Source organism: Carcharodon carcharias, assembly GCF_017639515.1.
Source record: "Carcharodon carcharias isolate sCarCar2 chromosome 33 unlocalized genomic scaffold, sCarCar2.pri SUPER_33_unloc_1, whole genome shotgun sequence".
Classification (NCBI taxonomy): domain Eukaryota; kingdom Metazoa; phylum Chordata; class Chondrichthyes; order Lamniformes; family Lamnidae; genus Carcharodon; species Carcharodon carcharias.
In genome coordinates, this window is record NW_024470690.1 from 3697991 (window position 1) to 3719180 (window position 21190).

At 49.4% G+C, this 21190-nt stretch overlaps 1 protein-coding gene across 2 annotated transcripts in view; it reads right to left on the reverse strand.

The window, feature by feature from the left end:
- slc25a35 (solute carrier family 25 member 35) overlaps positions 1-19631 on the reverse strand; it is a 45928-nt gene extending 26297 nt beyond the window's left edge. For both annotated transcript variants that reach the window (XM_041181320.1, XM_041181319.1), the window contains exons 1-2: positions 19166-19631; positions 18017-18082 (exon numbers count right to left, since the gene is read on the reverse strand). In XM_041181320.1, the coding sequence (XP_041037254.1) occupies positions 18017-18082; positions 19166-19537 (438 nt within the window). In that variant the 5' untranslated portion in view covers positions 19538-19631. The remainder of the gene's footprint in view (positions 1-18016; positions 18083-19165) is intronic.
- Between the last annotated feature and the right edge of the window lie 1559 nt (positions 19632-21190).

Consider the following 21190-nt stretch of genomic DNA (forward strand, 5'->3'; position numbering starts at 1 on the left):
CTCCCTGGACCACACTCCCCGGCACCTCATCTCCCTGGACCACACTCCCCGGCACCTCATCTCCCTGGACCACACTCCCCGGCACCTCATCTCCCTGGACCACACTCCCCGGCACCTCATCTCCCTGGACCACACTCCCCGGCACCTCATCTCCCTGGGTCACACTCCCCGGCACCTCATCTCCCTGGGTCACACTCCCCAGCACCTCATCTCCCTGGGTCACACTCCCCAGTGCCTCATCTCCCTGGGTCACACTCCCCAGTGCCTCATCTCCCTGGGTCACACTCCCCGGCACCTCATCTCCCTGGGTCTCACTCCCCGGCACCTCATCTCCCTGAGCCACACTCCCCGGCACCTCATCTCCCTGGGTCACACTCCCCGGCACCTCATCTCCCTGGACCACACTCCCCGGCACCTCATCTCCCTGGACCACACTCCCCGGCACCTCATCTCCCTGGGTCACACTCCCCGGCACCTCATCTCCCTGGGTCACACTCCCCGGCACCTCATCTCCCTGGGTCACACTCCCCGGCACCTCATCTCCCTGGGTCACACTCCCCGGCACCTCATCTCCCTGGGTCACACTCCCCGGCACCTCATCTCCCTGGGTCACACTCCCCGGCACCTCATCTCCCTGGGTCACACTCCCCGGCACCTCATCTCCCTGGGTCACACTCCCCGGCACCTCATCTCCCTGGGTCACACTCCCCGGCACCTCATCTCCCTGGGTCACACTCCCCGGCACCTCATCTCCCTGAGCCACACTCCCCGGCACCTCATCTCCCTGGGTCACACTCCCCGGCACCTCATCTCCCTGGACCACACTCCCCGGCACCTCATCTCCCTGGACCACACTCCCCGGCACCTCATCTCCCTGGACCACACTCCCCGGCACCTCATCTCCCTGGACCACACTCCCCGGCACCTCATCTCTCTGGGTCACACTCCCCGGCACCTCATCTCTCTGGGTCACACTCCCCGGCACCTCATCTCCCTGGGTCACACTCCCCGGCACCTCATCTCCCTGGGTCACACTCCCCGGCACCTCATCTCCCTGGGTCACACTCCCCAGCACCTCATCTCCCTGGACCACACTCCCCGGCACCTCATCTCCCTGGGTCACACTCCCCAGTGCCTCATCTCCCTGGGTCACACTCCCCGGCACCTCATCTCCCTGGACCACACTCCCCGGCACCTCATCTCCCTGGACCACACTCCCCGGCACCTCATCTCCCTGGACCACACTCCCCGGCACCTCATCTCCCTGGGTCACACTCCCCGGCACCTCATCTCCCTGGGTCACACTCCCCGGCACCTCATCTCCCTGGGTCACACTCCCCAGTGCCTCATCTCCCTGGACCACACTCCCCAGTGCCTCATCTCCCTGGACCACACTCCCCAGTGCCTCATCTCCCTGGGCCACACTCCCCAGTGCCTCATCTCCCTGGGCCACACTCCCCGGCACCTCATCTCCCTGGGTCACACTCCCCGGCACCTCATCTCCCTGGACCACACTCCCCAGTGCCTCATCTCCCTGGGTCACACTCCCCAGTGCCTCATCGCCCAGGGCCACACTCCCCAGCACCTCATCTCCCTGGGTCACACTCCCCAGCACCTCATCTCCCTGGACCACACTCCCCAGTGCCTCATCTCCCTGGGTCACACTCCCCGGCACCTCATCTCCCTGGGTCACACCAGAGCCTTTCACCAACAAATGCAGCAGAGAAACGGCCTGTGATTGGAGGAACAGCTACATGCAGAATCTTCCTTTCAAACATTTCTTCAATCGGCATTTTGAAAACTGGCCCCAGGGGTCACGCAGCAGAGCTTCATGGGCCATTACAGCCTGCAGGCCATATGGAGAAGCAGCAACTCACCAAGGCTCCTCCAAACCCACGACCACTACCATCTAGAAGGACAAGGGCAGCAGAGAGATGGGAACACCACCACCTGGAAGTTCCCCTCCAAGTCATTCACCCTCCTGATTTGGAAATATATCAGCCGTTCCTTCACTGTCGCTGGATCAAAATCCTGGAACTCCCTTCCTAACAGCACTGTGGGTGTACCTACACCACATGGACTGCAGGGGTTCAAGAAGGCAGCTCACCACCACCTTCTCAAGGGGCAATTAGGGATGGGCAATAAATGCTGGGCCCAGCCAGTGACTCCCACATCCTGTGAAAGGATAATGAAAAAATCCAGGCCAACAATCCCAGGGTAGTATTGAGAGAGCACTGCACCATCTGAAGTGCTGTTTTTCAGGTAAGACACTAAACCGAGGCCCCTTTTGCTCCATTCCACGGCAGTTGTTGGGAGAAGAGCAAGGGGGGTGTTCTCCCAGTAGACTGATGGGGTGATAATTGGCCGGGTTGGATTTGTCCTGCTTTTTGCGTACAGGACATACCTGGGCAATGTTCCACATAGCCGCGTAGATGCCAGTGTTGTAGCTGTACTGGAACAGCTTGGCTAAGGGCATGGCAAGTTCTGGAGCACAAGTCATCAGTCCTATTGCTGGAATATTGTCAGGGTCCATAGCCTTTGCAGGATCCAGTGCCTTCAGCCGTTTCTTGATATCACGTGGAGTGAATCGAATTGGCTGAAGACTGGTGTTTGTGATGCTGGGAACCTCTGGAGGAGGCTGAAATACTTATCCCTCAACCAACCTCGCCAGATGACCTGGTTAATTAATACATAGCTGTTTGTGGGAGCTTGCCTTGTGCAAATTGGCTGCCACATTTCTCACATCAAGAGAGTGACTGCTCTGCAAAAAATGTTTCATGTTCTTTTGGACAGCCTGAGGCTGGGAAAAGCATGATTTATAGGCAAGTTCCCCTTTTTCTTTTATTCTGACAGAAGACAGGAGATGTCACAATTGATTCAGAGAAGTGAGTAAGAGGTCTTGTGAGACAGAGTTAGCAGAGTGGACGGGACTTTGAGCTTCTTTAAATAGGGCTACTGAGCACAAAAAACAGGGAAGTTCAACATTTATACAGCTCTGATTCAGTCACAAATAGAGTATCACTTTAGGAAGGGCGTAAAGCTCCTTGAGAGGGTGCGGAGGAGATTTACCAGAATGGATCCAGGGATGAGGGATTTTAGCTCCAAGGTTAGGGTTGGGGAAGCTGGGGTTGTTCTCTTCGGAGCAAAGGAGGTTGAGGGGAGATTTGATGGAGGTGTACGAGACGATGACAGGGTTAGATAAGGTAGACAAAGGAAAGCTGTTCCCATTGGCTGATGGTGCAAGGACTCAGAGACTCAGATTTGAGAAAGCGATGCAGGGGGGATGTAAGAAAGAACTTTTTTTACGTAGCGAGTGGTGATGACCTGGAACTCGCTGCCCCTTGAGGGAGGCAGAAGGGGAGACGATGAATGATTTCCAGAAGTAATTGGATGAAATAAACTTGCATGGTTATAGGGATAGAGTGGAGAATGGGACTGACTGGATTAGTGTACAGAGAGCCAGCATGGACTTGATGGGCTGATTAGCCTCTTTCTATGTTGTAATAACTCTGTGACTCCGAATATAAAACAAAATCCAAATCCACCCTGAGTGACATTAAGCAACTAAAAATAACTCAGCAAATTGAGAAATCATGAGATCTATTAGGAAAGAGGTTTCTTGACCCAACAAAGACCAAGGTTCCTCAGAAATAAACAAGGCCTATTCTGACCTTGTCCGCCACTCCCACACCACACAGCGTTCGTACCCCCCTGTCAGGGCTGGCAGCCTGATGTTGGCCAGCTCAGTCCGGATTCCACGTTTTACTCACCTATTGGAGCATCGGAATCTTGAGCAATTTTCTTCCATGGGGAATTCTGCCAGACTGACTGACTGAGTGTCTGCTCCATCAAACAGTCACCCATTGGTCAAAAACAACTGCTCAAACCCCCCCCCCCCCCGCCACATATCTTTCCTCCCTTCGCAACTGTTCAAATGTGGGGCTGGGAGTGGGTGGGGTGGGGGTTGCCTTCGGGAGAGGGCCATCTGTTTTTTACACTTGCATTACTAGATTGGGCTGCATAGGAAACCCTCTATACCATCTCCATCAAACACTCCCAGGACAGGTACAGCACGGGGTTAGATACAGAGTAAATCTCCCTCTACACTGTCTCCATCAAACACTCCCAGGACAGGTACAGCATGGGGTTAGATACAGAGTAAATCTCTCTCTACACTGTCCCCATCAAACACTCCCAGGACAGGTACAGCACGGGGTTAGATACAGAGTAAAGCTCCCTCTACACTGTCCCCATCAAACACTCCCAGGACAGGTACAGCAAGGGGTTAGATACAGAGTAAATCTCCCTCTACACTGTCCCCATCAAACACTCCCAGGACAGGTACAGCACGGGGTTAGATACAGAGTAAAACTCCCTCTACACTGTCCCCATCAAACACTCCCAGGACAGGTACAGCACGGGGTTAGATACAGAGTAAAGCTCCCTCTACACTGTCCCCATCAAACACTCCCAGGACAGCTACAGCACGGGGTTAGATACAGAGTAAAGCTCTCTCTACACTGTCCCCATCAAACACTCCCAGGACAGGTACAGCACGGGGTTAGATACAGAGTAAAACTCCCTCTACACTGTCCCCATCAAACACTCCCAGGACAGGTACAGCACGGGGTTAGATACAGAGTAAAACTCCCTCTACACTGTCTCCATCAAACACTCCCAGGACAGGTACAGCACGGGGTTAGATACAGAGTAAAACTCCCTCTACACTGTCCCCATCAAACACTCCCAGGACAGGTACAGCACGGGGTTAGATACAGACTAAAGCTCCCTCTACACTGTCCCCATCAAACACTCCCAGGACAGGTACGTCACGGGGTTAAATACAGAGTAATTCTCCCTCTACACTGTCCCCATCAAACACTCCCAGGACAGTTACAGCACGGGGTTAGATACAGAGTAAAGCTCCCTCTACACTGTCCCCATCAAACTCTCCCAGGACAGGTACAGCACGGGGTTAGATACAGAGTAAAGCTCCCTCTACACTGTCCCCATCAAACACTCCCAGGACAGGTACAGCACAGGGTTAGATACAGAGTAAAGCTCCCTCTACACTGTCCCCATCAAACACTCCCAGGACAGGTACAGCCTGGGTTAGATACAGAGTAAATCTCCCTCTATACTGTCCCCATCAAACACTCCCAGGACAGGTACAGCACGGGGTTAGATACAGAGTAAATCTCCCTCTACACTGTCCCCATCAAACACACCCAGGACAGGTACAGCACGGGGTTAGATACAGAGTAAATCTCCCTCTATACTGTCCCCATCAAACACTCCCAGGGCAGGTACAGCACGGGGTTAGATACAGAGTAAATCTCCCTCTATACTGTCCCCATCAAACACTCCCAGGACAGGTACAGCACGGGGTTAGATACAGAGTAAATCTCCCTCTACACTGTCCCCATCAAACACTCCCAGGACAGGTACAGCCTGGGTTAGATACAGAGTAAATCTCCCTCTACACTGTCTCCATCAAACACTCCCAGGACAGGTACAGCACGGGGTTATATACAGAGTAAATCTCCCTTTATACTGACGCCATCAAACACTTCCAGGACAGGTACAGCACGGGGTTAGATACAGAGTAAAGCTCCCCCTACACTGTCCCCATCAAACACTCCCAGGACAGGTACAGCACGGGGTTAGATACAGAGTAAAGCTCCCTCTACACTGTCCCCATCAAACACTCCCAGGACAGGGACAGCACGGGGTTAGATACAGAGTAAAGCTCCCTCTACACTGTCCCATTGGACACTCCCAAGGCAAGTACAGGGTTATGAAGATGTGATTTGTAGAATATATTAATTTATAATGTCATCAGCCAGAATATATTACAGAACTACAGCTGCTGCTGTGATGCATTTGGGAAGGACACAAGTTGCTTTATGGGGATACACTCTACGGAGTTCTCAAAGACAGTGGCTAAGATTGAAACCAGAGAGAAAGGTCAAGTGACCCAGCTCTTGGGTGTAAAATATACTGGAATAGAACCTATAGAGACTGGCACAGGGATAGAAGGGGCTACAGCCTTACCCCCTCTCTTTTTCTCCTAGACTTCTCCCATCAAAGCTATGCTGTTTGTAGTTTGAAAACCACCAGAAGACCTCATTGCAGCAAACTGATAGTCCTGAAAGGTGGATTCTGAATCAACACCACTGTGTCCAAGAGAAAAGAGAATCAACCAGCCACAACTGTTACAGTGACAAACCCCAAGTACCAACAGCTTCTGTAGTAAGTGACCCTTCAGCTATAAATAAGTATTCGTACATTCTGTAAATAATTTCTTGATCTGACTTTAATTTTTACTTGCCCAAGTTTTAAGATCTGATACCCTGCAGAGTTTTATTTCCCTTTGTGCATGCTGGGCGGGGGCTGGTGGTGGCTGTTGTGTATGTGTTGGTTTTGCATTAGTGACTAGTTGGACATATTTGTACATTTTGTATGTGTTGGTTCTGCATTAGTGAGTAGTTGGACATATTTGTACATTTTAAACCTTTTGTTAATTTCTGCAACTTTACCTGAGTGAGGTTTAGCAGTAAAACAAACTCTTTACTTGTTAACTGAAGGAACCTGGCTGGCTTATTTCCTACATGGAGCTACACACAGTTAGGTGTATACACTGAATTGGCAACATCATCTCCTTTTTAAATTCAAACACTGTTATAACCAACCAGGAGTGGGACAAAGAGAGGATTCGGTTCACCCCTGCTAACCATTGTAACAGACATTTGGGGGCTCGTCCAGGATTTGAAACCATAGATTGGAAGCAGGAACTAAATTAATCCCTAGACATAATTTAAAAACATCAGTTTTCTTGTTTACTAGAGTGATTCCATATTAACCAAAATGTTCACCTTCAAGGCTAGTGTGATTTTAGAATAGAGTGAAATGACTTGGAACAGTTCAAAGATATTGTCCATTGAGAAGTGTAGCTAGGTGGTTGGACATAGAAATCAGAACCAGAATGAGTAATAATGGTAAAAAGTCGAAACTTAAGGCTCTTTATCTGAATGCAGGCAGCATTTGTAACAAGGTAGATGAGTTGACGGCACAAATAGAAATAAATGAATATGACTTGATAGCTATTACAGAGATGTGGTTGTAGGGTGTAGACTAGGAACTCAATATTCAAGGATATTTGATGTTCCAGAAAAATAGGCAAAAAGGAAAAGGAGGTGGGGTAGCTTTGTTAATAAAGGAAGGTATTAGCGCAGTGGTGAGTAGTGATGTAGATGCAATAGATCATGATGTGGAGTCAGTTTGGGTGGAAATAAGGAATAGCAAGGGGAAGAAGTCATCCGTGGGAGTCATCTATAGGCCTCTGAAGAGTTGCCTCACTGTAGGACAAATTATACATCGGGAAATAATGAAGGCGTGTAAGAAGGGCACCTTCTTGGGTGATTTTAATCTGCATATTGACCGGACAAATCAGATCGGCAGGAGTAACATGGAAGACGAGTTTGTAGAGTGCATCAGGAATTGTTTCTTACAGCAATACGTTGCAGAACCTACTCAGGAACAGGCTATTTTAGATCTACTGTGTCATGAGGTGGGATTAAAAGAGACCTTGTAGTAAAGGATCCTCTCGGGGGTAGCGATCACAATTGGTACAATTTCAAATTCAGTTTGATGATCAGCAACTCAGGTCTCAAACCAGTGTCAACTTAAATCAGGGCAATTACAGAGGTATGAAGAGAGAGTTGTCTAAAGTGAGCTGGGAAAATAGACTAAGGGGAAGGTCAGTGGATGAGCAGTGACAGACATTTAAGCAGATATTTCATAACACTCAGCAAAAAATTATCCCGGTCAAAAAGAAGGTCTCAATGAGAAGGATGAACCACCAGTGGTTAACAAAGATGATCAAGGAGAGCATCCAATCAAAAACTAAGGCAGACAAAGTGGTGAAAACCATTGGTAGGTCAGAGGATTGGGAATTTTTTAGGACCCAGCAGTGGAGACTAAAAAGCTAATAGAGAGGGAGAAAATTGATCATGAAAGTAAATTGGTAAGAAATATAAAAACAAACAGCAAGATCTTCTACGGGTATATAAAAAGAGAGTAGCTAAAGTGAGCGTGGGACCCTTGGAGGATGTGACTGGAGAATTGATAATGGGGAACAGGGAAAAGGCAGATAATTCAAATCAATATTTTGCATCGGTCTTCACAGTGGAGGACAATATAACCATCCCAAAGATATCAGATAAATAAGGAGCTAATGGGAGGAAAGATCTTGTAACAGCCTCTATCACGAGGGACAAAGTATTTGAGAAACTAATGGGACTAAAGCCAGACAAGTCTCCAGGACCTGATAACCTGCATCCAAGGGTTTTAAAGGAAGTGGCTGCAGAGATAATGGAGGATTGGTCGAAATATTCCAGAACTCACTGGATTCCGGGAGGGTCCCAATGGATTGGAAAACTGCTAATGTGATGCCCCTTTTCAATAAGGGAGGGAGTTAAAAAGCAGGAAACTATAGGCCAGTCAGCCTAACATCTGTCATTGGGAAAATGCTAGAGTCCATTCTTAAGAAAGAAATAGCAGGACATATAGAAAAGCTTAACACAACCAAACAGAGTCAACATGGTCTTGTGAAAGGGAAATCATGTTTGACAAATTTGCTAGAGTTCTTTGAAGATAGAACAAGCAGAGTTGATAAAGGGGAACCGGTAGATGTAGTGTATTTGGATTTCCAAAAGGCATTCAATAAGGTGCCATATAAAAGGTTATTGCACAAGATAAGAGGTCACGGTATTGGGGGTAATGTATTAGCATGGATTGAGGATTGATTAACAATTAGAAGACAGAGAGTCGGGATTAATGGGTCTTTTTCAGGTTGGAAAGATGTAACTAGTGGAGTGCCACAAGGATCAGTCCTAGGGCCTCAATTGTTTACTATCTATATTAATGACTTGGAGGAGGGGGCAGAATGTAATGTATCCAAATTTGCTGATGATACAAAAATAGGTGGGAGGGCATGTTGTGATAAGGACATAAGGAATCTGCAAGGGGATATAGACAGGTTGAGTGAGTGGGTAAAAACGTGGCAGATGGAGTTTAATGTGAGGTCACGCACTTTGGTAGGAAGAATCAAAAGGCAAACTATTATTTAAATGGAGAGAGACTCCAAGAAAAGTGCAGCACAGAGGGATCTGGATGTTCTTGTGCATGAAACACAAAAGGCTAGTATGTAGGTGCAGCAAGTAATTAGGAAGGCAAGTGGAATTTTGGCCTGTATTGCTGGGGGGTTGGTGTTTAAAAATAGGGAAGTCTTGTTACAACTGTACAGGGTGTTGGTGAGGCCGCACCTGGAGCACTGTGTACAGTTTTAGTCCCCGTGTTTAAGAAAGGAATTGGAGACAGTTCAAAAGAGATTCACTGGGCTGAATCCTGGGATGAAGGGGTTGACTTATCATCAAGAGCGGCTAAACAGGTTAGACCTTTATTCATTAGAGTTTAGAAGAATGAGGGGTGATCTTATTGAAATGTACAAGATTCTGAGGGGGTTTGACAAGGTAGATATTGAGAAGATGTTTCCTCGAGTGAGGGATTCTTGAACTAGGGGACATAGTTACAGAATAAGGGGACACTCTGATATAAAACTGAGATGTGAAGGAATTTCTTCTCTCAGAGGGTAGTGAATGTCTGGAATTCTCTACCCCAGAGAATTGTGGCGGCTAGATACTGTAAGTATTTAAACAGGAGGTAGATAGAGTTTTGAAATATCGGGGAGTTGAGGGCTATGAGGAGCTGGTGCAAAAGAGGAGTTGAGGCCTGGGGCAGATCAGCCATGATCTTATTGAATAGCAGGGCAGGCTTGAGGGTCCGAATGGCCTAATCCTGCTCCTATTTCTTACTTTCTTATTTTTATAGAATTAGAAACAAGAAATTCAAAAACTAGTGGCCAGCAGTCTTGAAATTGAATTGGAAGAGTTAGAGATAAGCTTAGAACCAGAAACAGGCAAACTAGCTTTTGTAAAAATACAGCTGGCATAGAAGAGGTAGAATGCCAGACTAGGGAAAGAGAGAGAGAAAGAAAAGCAGAAAGTGAGACGCAGGAGAGGGACAAAGAAAGAAAAAATAAACGAAGGAGGGAGCGGGAACAAAAAGAGAGACAGGAACAGAGGGAAGAAAGAGAATTTCAATTAAAAAGCTTGAACTAAGAGGGTAGACCTGGTCCCAGGAAAGGTAACAATAGGGATGGACCTGTCCCCAACTCAGGGCCACGTGTGGAACTGTTTAAATTTGCCTAAGTGATCCCAAAACTTGTGGAGAGGGACAGAGAGGCATTTTTCATTTCTTTTGAGAAAATAGCAAACTAAATGAAATAGCCTCAGAAAGCCGGACACTGCTGATGCAAAGCTGGTTAACCGACTAAGCCCATAAGGGTTATGACATGCTTTCTGAAGAGACCTCCACAGATTACGAGATGGCCAAAAAAGGTCAGAAATTTTGAAATCTTCAAAAACAGTCCAAGCAAGCTTTTACTGAGTTTATACAAACTTACGAATTAGGAGCAGAAGTAGACCATTCAGCTCGCCAAGCCTGTTCCACCATTCAATAAGATCATGGCTGATCTGTTTATATTACTAATTCCACATTCCCATCTATCCCCCTGATAACCTCTGATTCCCTTGCCTAATAAGAATCTATCGACCTCCGCCTCCAGCACCTTCTGAGGTAGAGAATTCCAAAGTCCCACAACCCTCTGAGAGTAAAAAAATTATCCTCCTCTCTATCCTAAAAGAGCGACCCCTGATTTTAAAACAGTGCCCCCGAGTTCTGGACTCACCCACAAGAGAAAACCTAATTTCCATGTCCACCTTGTCAAGGCCGTTTAGGATCAATCAAGTCACCCCTCACTCTTCTAAACTCCAGTGGAAACAAGCCCAGTCTGTCCAACCTCTCCTCATAAGACAACTCACTCATTCCAGGTATCAATCTAGTAAACCTCCTCTGAACCGCCTCCAATACACGTACATCCATCCTTAAATAAGGAGACCAAAACTGCGCACACTATCAGCCAATTTGTCTTTCACCGCCGGAGACGGGCACTGAAGTTAAAGACCACCTATGAAAGCCTCAGAGAATTCACCTCAAAATATTTAAAAACCTGGCTACCTCTCCCTACCCCTCTGAGGAAAAATGACTCCCTACCTGTCACGTGAGGCAGGTAAACCCATAGTCATACTGAAGGATCCAGGGGCCAACCAAATCCATTTGCTGGGAAAGGTGGGACCTTTCCACCATTGGCATTGAATGCCAGAGTTCCAGTGAATGGTATCAGAGGAAGAGTATATACCCACACCTTTATATTGGGTGCACCTGGAGTATATACCCACACCTTTATATCGGGTGCACCTGGAGTATATACCCACACCTTTATATCGGGTGCACCTGGAGTATATACCCACACCTTTATATCGGGTGCACCTGGAGTATATGCCCACACCTTTATATCGGGTGCACCTGGAGTATATGCCCACACCTTTATATCGGGTGCACCTGGAGTATATGCCCACACCTTTATATCGGGTGCACCTGGAGTATATGCCCACACCTTTATATCGGGTGCACCTGGAGTATATGCCTACACCTTTATATCGGGTGCACCTGGAGTACATACCCACACCTTTATATCGGGTGCACCTGGAGTATATACCCACACCTTTATATCGGGTGCACCTGGAGTATATGCCCACACCTTTATATCGGGTGCACCTGGAGTATATACCCACACCTTTATATCGGGTGCACCTGGAGTATATACCCACACCTTTATATCGGGTGCACCTGGAGTATATACCCACACCTTTATATCGGGTGCACCTGGAGTATATACCCACACCTTTATCTCAGGTGCACCTGGAGTATATACCCACACCTTTATATCGGGTGCACCTGGAGTATATACCCACACCTTTATATCGGGTGCACCTGGAGTATATACCCACACCTTTATATCGGGTGCACCTGGAGTATATGCCCACACCTTTATATCAGGTGCACCTGGAGTATATGCCCACACCTTTATATCGGGTGCACCTGGAGTATATGCCCACACCTTTATATCGGGTGCACCTGGAGTATATACCCACACCTTTATATCGGGTGCACCTGGAGTATATGCCCACACCTTTATATCGGGTGCACCTGGAGTATATGCCCACACCTTTATACCGGGTGCACCTGGAGTATATGCCCACACCTTTATATCGGGTGCACCTGGAGTATCTGCCCACACCTTTATATCGGGTGCACCTGGAGTATATACCCACACCTTTATATCGGGTGCACCTGGAGTATATACCCACACCTTTATCTCAGGTGCACCTGGAGTATATACCCACACCTTTATATCGGGTGCACCTGGAGTATATACCCACACCTTTATATCGGGTGCACCTGGAGTATATGCCCACACCTTTATATCGGGTGCACCTGGAGTATATGCCCACACCTTTATATCGGGTGCACCTGGAGTATATGCCCACACCTTTATATCGGGTGCACCTGGAGTATACCCACACCTTTATATCGGGTGCACCTGGAGTATATACCCACACCTTTATATCGGGTGCACCTGGAGTATATACCCACACCTTTATATCGGGTGCACCTGGAGTATATGCCCACACCTTCATATCGGGTGCACCTGGAGTATATGCCCACACCTTTATATCGGGTGCACCTGGAGTATATGCCCACACCTTTATATCGGGTGCACCTGGAGTATATGCCCACACCTTTATATCGGGTGCACCTGGAGTATATGCCCACACCTTTATATCGGGTGCACCTGGAGTATATGCCCACACCTTTATATCGGGTGCACCTGGAGTATATGCCCACACCTTTATATCGGGTGCACCTGGAGTATATGCCCACACCTTTATATCGGGTGCACCTGGAGTATATGCCCACACCTTTATATCGGGTGCACCTGGAGTATATGCCCACACCTTTATATCGGGTGCACCTGGAGTATATGCCCACACCTTTATATCGGGTGCACCTGGAGTATATGCCCACACCTTTATATCGGGTGCACCTGGAGTATATGCCCACACCTTTATATCGGGTGCACCTGGAGTATATACCCACACCTTTATATCGGGTGCACCTGGAGTATATACCCACACCTTTATATCGGGTGCACCTGGAGTATATGCCCACACCTTTATATTGGGTGCACCTGGAGTATATGCCCACACTTTTATATCAGGTGCACCTGGAGTATATGCCCACACCTTTATATTGGGTGCACCTGGAGTATACCCACACCTTTATATCGGGTGCACCTGGAGTATATACCCACACCTTTATATCGGGTGCACCTGGAGTATATACCCACACCTTTATATCGGGTGCACCTGGAGTATATGCCCACACCTTTATATCGGGTGCACCTGGAGTATATGCCCACACCTTTATATCGGGTGCACCTGGAGTATATGCCCACACCTTTATATCGGGTGCACCTGGAGTATATGCCCACACCTTTATATCGGGTGCACCTGGAGTATATGCCCACACCTTTATATCGGGTGCACCTGGAGTATATGCCCACACCTTTATATCGGGTGCACCTGGAGTATATGCCCACACCTTTATATCGGGTGCACCTGGAGTATATGCCCACACCTTTATATCGGGTGCACCTGGAGTATATGCCCACACCTTTATATCGGGTGCACCTGGAGTATATGCCCACACCTTTATATCGGGTGCACCTGGAGTATATGCCCACACCTTTATATCGGGTGCACCTGGAGTATATGCCCACACCTTTATATCGGGTGCACCTGGAGTATATGCCTACACCTTTATATCGGGTGCACCTGGAGTATATGCGCACACCTTTATATCGGGTGCACCTGGAGTATATGCCCACACCTTTATATCGGGTGCACCTGGAGTATATACCCACACCTTTATATCGGGTGCACCTGGAGTGTATACCCACACCTTTATATCGGGTGCACCTGGAGTGTATACCCACACCTTTATATCGGGTGCACCTGGAGTATATACCCACACCTTTATATCGGGTGCACCTGGAGTGTGATCTAAAGTCTGGCCAGTAACCAAGGAGATTGCCCATAGTTTACCAGTGGATGCGGTCAACTTGGTCCTTTGAAATGACTTGGCGGGGCAAAGGTAGTGACTTCCCTAGTCGTCTCGAAGTGAGGTCAAGGAGACAGGGCAGTTACAGAAAAGGATTCCTGGCGTTTTCCCTGGCTGTGTGGTGACCCAGTCAATGGCCAAACAAGCCCCATCGCCTGGGCCTAAATTGGCACTGCAGCCGGATGACTCTGCCCCCCGGCTATTGTAAATTGGCCCCACAGCTGGATGACTCTGCTCTCTTGGCTATCCTAAACCTTTTTTGGAGATTTGGATGAGCCAAAGGAGGTGATAAGCCGTCCTTCTCTGGTCGAGTCCATGCAAGGGCCCCGTTCACTCTCTCCACCAGTGACACACAGTAGCAGCAGCAGCTGTGTGTATCATTGACAAGGCTTTCTTATCTTTCCGCCACTATCAGCACCTCCTTTAGCCCTTACCACTACCATTAACACTCCCTTTGTCCTTTTGTCCATGACATCTTTGTCAATCTCTCCTTTGTCCCCACCTATCGCTGTCCTTCTATCCAGCTTCACCTGCTCCACCCCCTTAAACAGTATAAATTTCATCACATTCCTACTTCTCAGTAGCTGTTACGAAGGGTCATACGGACTGGAAACGTTAACTCTGTTTCTCACGCCACAGATGCTGCCAGACCTGCTGAGTTTTTCCAGCAATTCTCTTTTTTATTTCAGATTTCCAGCATCTGCGTTATTTTGCCTTGATCACCAATTTTGTGTCCAACGCGTTCCAGAAAGTCTGGGGAATCTGGGCCTCTCCCAGCCAAAGTCCTCAGCCCTCCACCCCCAGTCACAAGGGGCTTTAGAAGGGTAACATGATGGTGATAATCAGGGCACACTACCATAGGTACCCCCATGGCCGGGACTAAGGGCTGGGAATTCTCCTGCTTTCCACCCTGGGATTCACCCAGTGAGTGCACCGGCCTTAGTCCTCTTTGGAATAGTTTGTGGGATTATGAGTTGGGAGGTCCCTGGGATCCAATCGAGGAAAGGTTCTTTGAGCAAAGGGATGAATTTTCCATGTTGGATTGTGTATCAATGTACCGGGAGCCTGTACTGAGGGCCAGGAGCAACCTTGAATCTCCACAGACACCCACGGAAAGGTGAGCAGGCAAGAGTGCCAAGACCCAGCGGGGCTGGGCTGGGGGGGGAACATGTGGTAGCGCTACTCCCTCTACAAGATGAGCTGCTGGCTCAGTCGGTCATATAGAGCAGTGAGGAGGACTGCTGAGGTGAATTGTCCAACTGATAGCCCAGACCACAAAGAAAGGAAGATGGTGCAGTACCAGAGCCGGGAGGAGGGTAACCAAGCAAAGGCCTGTAAGGATTCCCACATTTAACCCCACACTCTCTGGTCAGCTAACACCAAACTATTAGGGAGATTAGACACCGTGATCTCCTATTTAGACCCAGAACAGACAAGAGACCTGACAGGACTGCTCACAAAGTTTCAAGGAGTTCTGTAGGGACAAGCCAGAGTGCACAGCCCTCTCTCTACACCACGTGGGACAAGCCAGAGTGCACAGCCCTCTCTCTACACCACGTGGGACAAGCCAGAGTGCACAGCCCTCTCTCTACACCACGTGGGACAAGCCAGAGTGCACAGCCCTCTCTCTACACCACGTGGGACAAGCCAGAGTGCACAGCCCTCTCTTTACACCACGTGGGACAAGCCAGAGTGCACAGCCCTCTCTTTACACCACGTGGGACAAGCCAGAGTGCACAGCCCTCTCTTTACACCACGTGGGACAAGCCAGAGTGCACAGCCCTCTCTCTACACCACGTGGGACAAGCCAGAGTGCACAGCCCTCTCTCTACACCACGTGGGACAAGCCAGACTGCACAGCCCTCTCCCTACACCACGTGGACGTGGGACTGACCTCTCCTGTAAAGCAGCATCCTTGTCACCTAGGTCCCGAGAAACTGGTCCAGGTGAAAGCAGGAACCCAGCTCACGTCGGAAAACACCCGGATTGACCCCAGTCTAAGTGGCCGGACTTCCCCAGTGGTGCCAGTGTCTCAGCTGATGGCACAGCCACCGATTACAGAAAGGTTAATGCAGTGACCGGGGGCGAACTCCTACCCCGGAGGACTGTATGGACAGGGACGGGAATGAAAAATAGATCCACCAAGGGTCCCTCTAATGCCCAGGGCTAATGAAATATCAGCCTTTGTCACCCCAGACGGCCTTTTCCAATGCCGAGATAAGCCACTCGGTCTAGGGAATGCTCCGGCTGCCTTCCCAAGGCTAGTGAACCAGGTAAGCGCCCTCACTGTGCCGTGTACCTTGATGTCCTGTTGGTATCATGACACCTGGAAAGGACCACGCGGAATAACCAAAAGCCCTTTTTTGCTCAGGTAATCTAGCGGTAAATCTTGCAAAACGCGAGTCTGCGATCTCGGGTAACCTACCTCGGGCGTACAGTGGGTCAGGAATAGGTGTGGGCACAGGGACAGCAAAATCTCAGGCATTGACAGGCTTCCCCGCCCACAAGCCTGAACGGGAAAGCATACGGATTTTAGGGGTGTGTGGCTTCTACCGCAAGTTCATCCTAAACTTCAGCGCTACAGCGACACCACTGATGGACTTGTTACAGAAATAAACGAGCGTGGTGTGGTGTGGTCAGGGAAGTGCAAGCAGCTTTTGAGAGACTGAAAATCATCTTAATCAACAAAGTGTTGCTGGCCTCCTCAAACTCAGTGTGTTTATACATTGGGAGCTCCCCAAGCTTCCAGGTAATTAACAAAAGGCACAAGGCTTGAACATATTCCCATTGTTGGCACAGAACGGGTCCCTGTCTATGAGTGTATGTCACTTCCATAAGTGTAAATAAGCGTAGTTTCCCATTGCTTTCTCCATGGCAATGACTCAGCCAACCAGAATCAACTTGCCAACCAATCAGCACCCTCTTCTCCTGTGGTCTAAACTGTTGTGACGTTTTGAAATTTGGAATTCTTGTGTCTGTTCTGGTGAGTGCAAGAGGAAAAGCTTCAACAACATGTCTCTCTTTTCGGCAAGGTACAACACAAAAATTACTTAAAAGGCTAATAGAATGTTGGCCGCTACCTCAAAGAGAAACGGATGAAAGCTATTAAAAAAAACTCAGCCATCTGAATATATTTAAGAAGGAAATAGGTAGATTTCTAGACACTAAAGATGTCAAGGAGAATGGGGAGAGAGCGGGAGTACGGTGTTGAGATAGAGGAACAGCCACGATCATATTGAATGGCGCAGCAGGCTGGAGGGGCTGAATGACCTCCTCCTGCTCCTATTTTCCATATTTCTATGTGAACTGGGTTCAGTCCTGGGCACCGCACCTCAGGAAGGGTATATTGGCTTTGGAGGGGGTGCATTCACCAGAATGAGACCTGGGCCAAAGCGGTTACATTACAAGGCTAGGTCTCACAGAGTAAGCTCAAGCACAGAAGGTTATCAGGTTATGTAATTAAAGGATCCGGTAGGGTTGATAGAGAGAAACCATTTCCTCTGTTGGGGGGGGGTGCAGAAGTGGGTGGAACCTTAAATTTGAGCCAGGCCGTTCAGGGGTGATGTCAGGAAACACTTCCTCACACAAAGGAGAGGGAAAATTTAGAATTCTCTCCCCCCCACCCACCCCCCCGCCAACTGCAAATTAAAGGCTGGGGGTCAATGGAAAATGGCTGCACTGAGATGGATAGATTGCTTTTTGGATGATGCTGTGAAGTGATGGACTGAAGGTACAAAGCAGTGGCAATTGAATTAATTGAAGGAACGGGTTTGATGAGTGTGAATGGGTGAATCCTGTTCTCAGCACTGAAATTTCTCACTCCCCCTGCAAAATGAATATTTCACTTTGAATCTGCAGGATTTGTACTTACCTCATGCTGGTACTGATGACCGACAGCTATAGCTGAGGCAGACTGTGCCTGAAGGTGGGTTTTAACCTTTAAAAGTAATGCAAAGTTTTAGAAAAGGGGAGCGCAATAATTAATTCCTCCCTGTCCCCTCCCCTTTAAGGCACCAGCTCTGAGCTGGAACAGTTACACAAGTGCCCGTCACTTGGCTAGTGACTGTTTCGCAATTAGATTTTTCTAACTCAGGGGCATGTGGGAGGGGTTGGGACGGGCGCTTGTGCAGGCTAATCAGCTATGATGTGCATCGCAGTCAGTCCTACCCCTATCCTTGCCCAGAGTAACTACTGGCCTCACCCTCTCACTCAGTGAGTTTGAAGGACTCACTGGGCTTATAGTATATGAGTGTAATTCACAGCGTGGGTAACTGCAAGGCAACGTTTATTCACAGAATCTAGTTAAAGAGGGCTCTGCTGAAAACCAACACTTTGCTGAAGCAGCAGCAGCCTCTCCCGATGAAATACAGAGAGCGGAGGATAGTGACTGAATAAAAAATATTATTTGTCATAAAATGAGTGCCAGCTGGAAATAGCACTATATGTAGCCCAGGATAACCCCTGCTCTTCTTCCAATCTTTTCTGACCAGCTGAGGGGACGGATGGGTTTAATGGGTTCATGCCACTGACAGTGTGGCACTCCCACGGTACTGCGCCCAGCCCAGAACTTGCGCTCGGGTCTCTGTCGTCGGGGTTTGAATCCCCAACGTTTCTGACTCAGGAGGCGAGAAAGAGAGGGAGAGACACATCAGGCACACGGCCGCCTGGGAGTGGGGCACGTTGGTGTAGATATCGGGGACAGCAGGTTACAATTCCACTGTCCCCCATCCCCCACCCGACCAACCTCCCAACCCTCCAACCTCCCAACCTCCTGCCATCAGTGTACCCGGCTTACAGTGGGCACTGGATGCCCAGGGAGAACTCAGTGCCCACAGGAGGGAGACGGGTGGGTGGTTGGGGGTGGAATGTGTCAGGAAAGGGCACCTGCCACCTACCTACCTACCTACCTCCCTCCCTCCTCCTCGTCCTCCCCCCTCCCTTGACCTTCCTTGCCCCCCCTCACCCCTCCCTCCCTCCCTCCTCCTCCCTCGCCCCCCGCACCCTCAGACAGCAGACTCACCAGGTAGACAGGGCTAGCCAGCAGTGCCCCCGCCACCCCAGCCAGTGCCCCAGACACGGTGCTCTTGAGCGCACTGATCCTGCCCTTGGTGCTGGTGTAGCCGGAGCTCTCGATGAGGGAGTAGGAGCCCAGGCGGATGCCGTTCATGCAGAACTGGTAGAGGAGGGCGGGCAGGAGTCCCTTCTGCAGGGCCAGCAGCCCGTCCACCCTCCAGATGGTGTAGGTGGCCTGGAAGGCGTTGCGGTAATGCACCCGGTACGAGCCGCCGCTCTGCAGCTCCCCTTGCAGCTGCATCCGAGTCTTGACCACCTCCAGGGGGTTGGTGAAGAGACAGGCTCCGCAAGCAGCCGCCCCGGACAGCAGAAAATCCATCGCTGCACAGCCGGGGCCGCCAGGAACTGCTGCGCACCCGCTGCACGGAGGATGCTGGCCGGCTGGGGAAGGCTGCACCGCAACCCGCCTGGGCAAACCCCGCCCACCGGCTCAGGGGGCGGGGGCAAGGAGCCGGGCACCGCCCACACTGGTGTAGAGGGGGCGGGACCCAGCTACTGTCAATCAACCCCCGGGGGGAGGGACCCAACTACTGTCAATCAACCCCCGGGGGGAGGGACCCAACTACTGTCAATCAACACCCGGGGGAGGGACCCAACTACTGTCAATCAACCCCAGGGGGAGGGACCCAGCTACTGTCAATCAACCCCAGGGGGAGGGACCCAGGCACTATCAATCAACCCACGGGGGAGGGACCCAGCTACTGTCAATCAACCTGGGGGGAGGGACCCATCTACTGTCAATCAACCCAGGGGGAGGGACCCAGCTACTGTCAATCAACCCCAGGGGGAAGGGACCCAGCTACTGTCAATCATCCCTGGGGAGGGACCCAGCTACTGTCAATCAACCCAAGGGGGTGGTACCCAGCTACTGTCAATCAGCCCCAGGGGGTGGGACCCAGCTACTGTCAATCAACCCCTCAGGGGAGGGACCCAGCTATTGTCAATCAACCCCCGGGGGAGGGACCCAGGCACTATCAATCAACCCACAGGGGAGGGACCCAGCTACTGTCAATCAATCCCCGGTGGGAGGGACCCAGCTACTGTCAATCAACCCCTGGGGAAGGGACACAGCTCACTCACTTACCCACTCACTCACTACCTCACCCACTCACACCCACTCACTCAATCACTCACTCACCCACTTAGCACTCACTACTCACTTACTTAGTCATTCACTCAATCACTCACTTTCGCACTCTTTCACTCACTTACTCGCTCACTCAATTATCCACTCACTCACCCACTCATTCACTTTTTCACTCACTCACTCACCCACACTCACTCACTTATTCAATCACTCACTTACTCACTTACTCACTCACTCAATCACTCATTCACTTACTCATTCATTCTCTCAATCACTTACTCATTCACTTATTCACTCACTCACCCACTCATTCACTTAGCACTCACTCACTCATTTACTCACTCACTCACTCATTTATTCGCACACTCACTCACTTATTTATTCACTTATAAACTTATTTGTTCACTCACTCAGTCATTCACTCACTTAGCTAGTCACTCAGTCACTCACTCATTCATTCATTCATTCACATATCACACACTCATTGACTCACTCATTTACTCACACACTCAGTCACTCAATCACTTATCAACTCACTCACTCATTCACTCAGTTACTCACACATGTATTCACTCACTCAGTTACTCACTCACTCATACATTCAATCATTCACTTATTCGTTCTCTCACTCATTCACTCACTCACTCATTCATTCACTGATTTACATATTCATTCATTCACTCATTCATTCATTATCTCACTCACTCAGTTACACTCCTCTATTCATTAATTCGCTCTCACACGTTCACTCACTTACTCACTCACTCACAGTCACTCACTCATTCACTTACAATCACTCACTTATTCACTCATTCGCTTATTCATTCACTCACTCATTCATTCACTCACACTCACTCATTCATTCACTCAAACATTAACTCACTC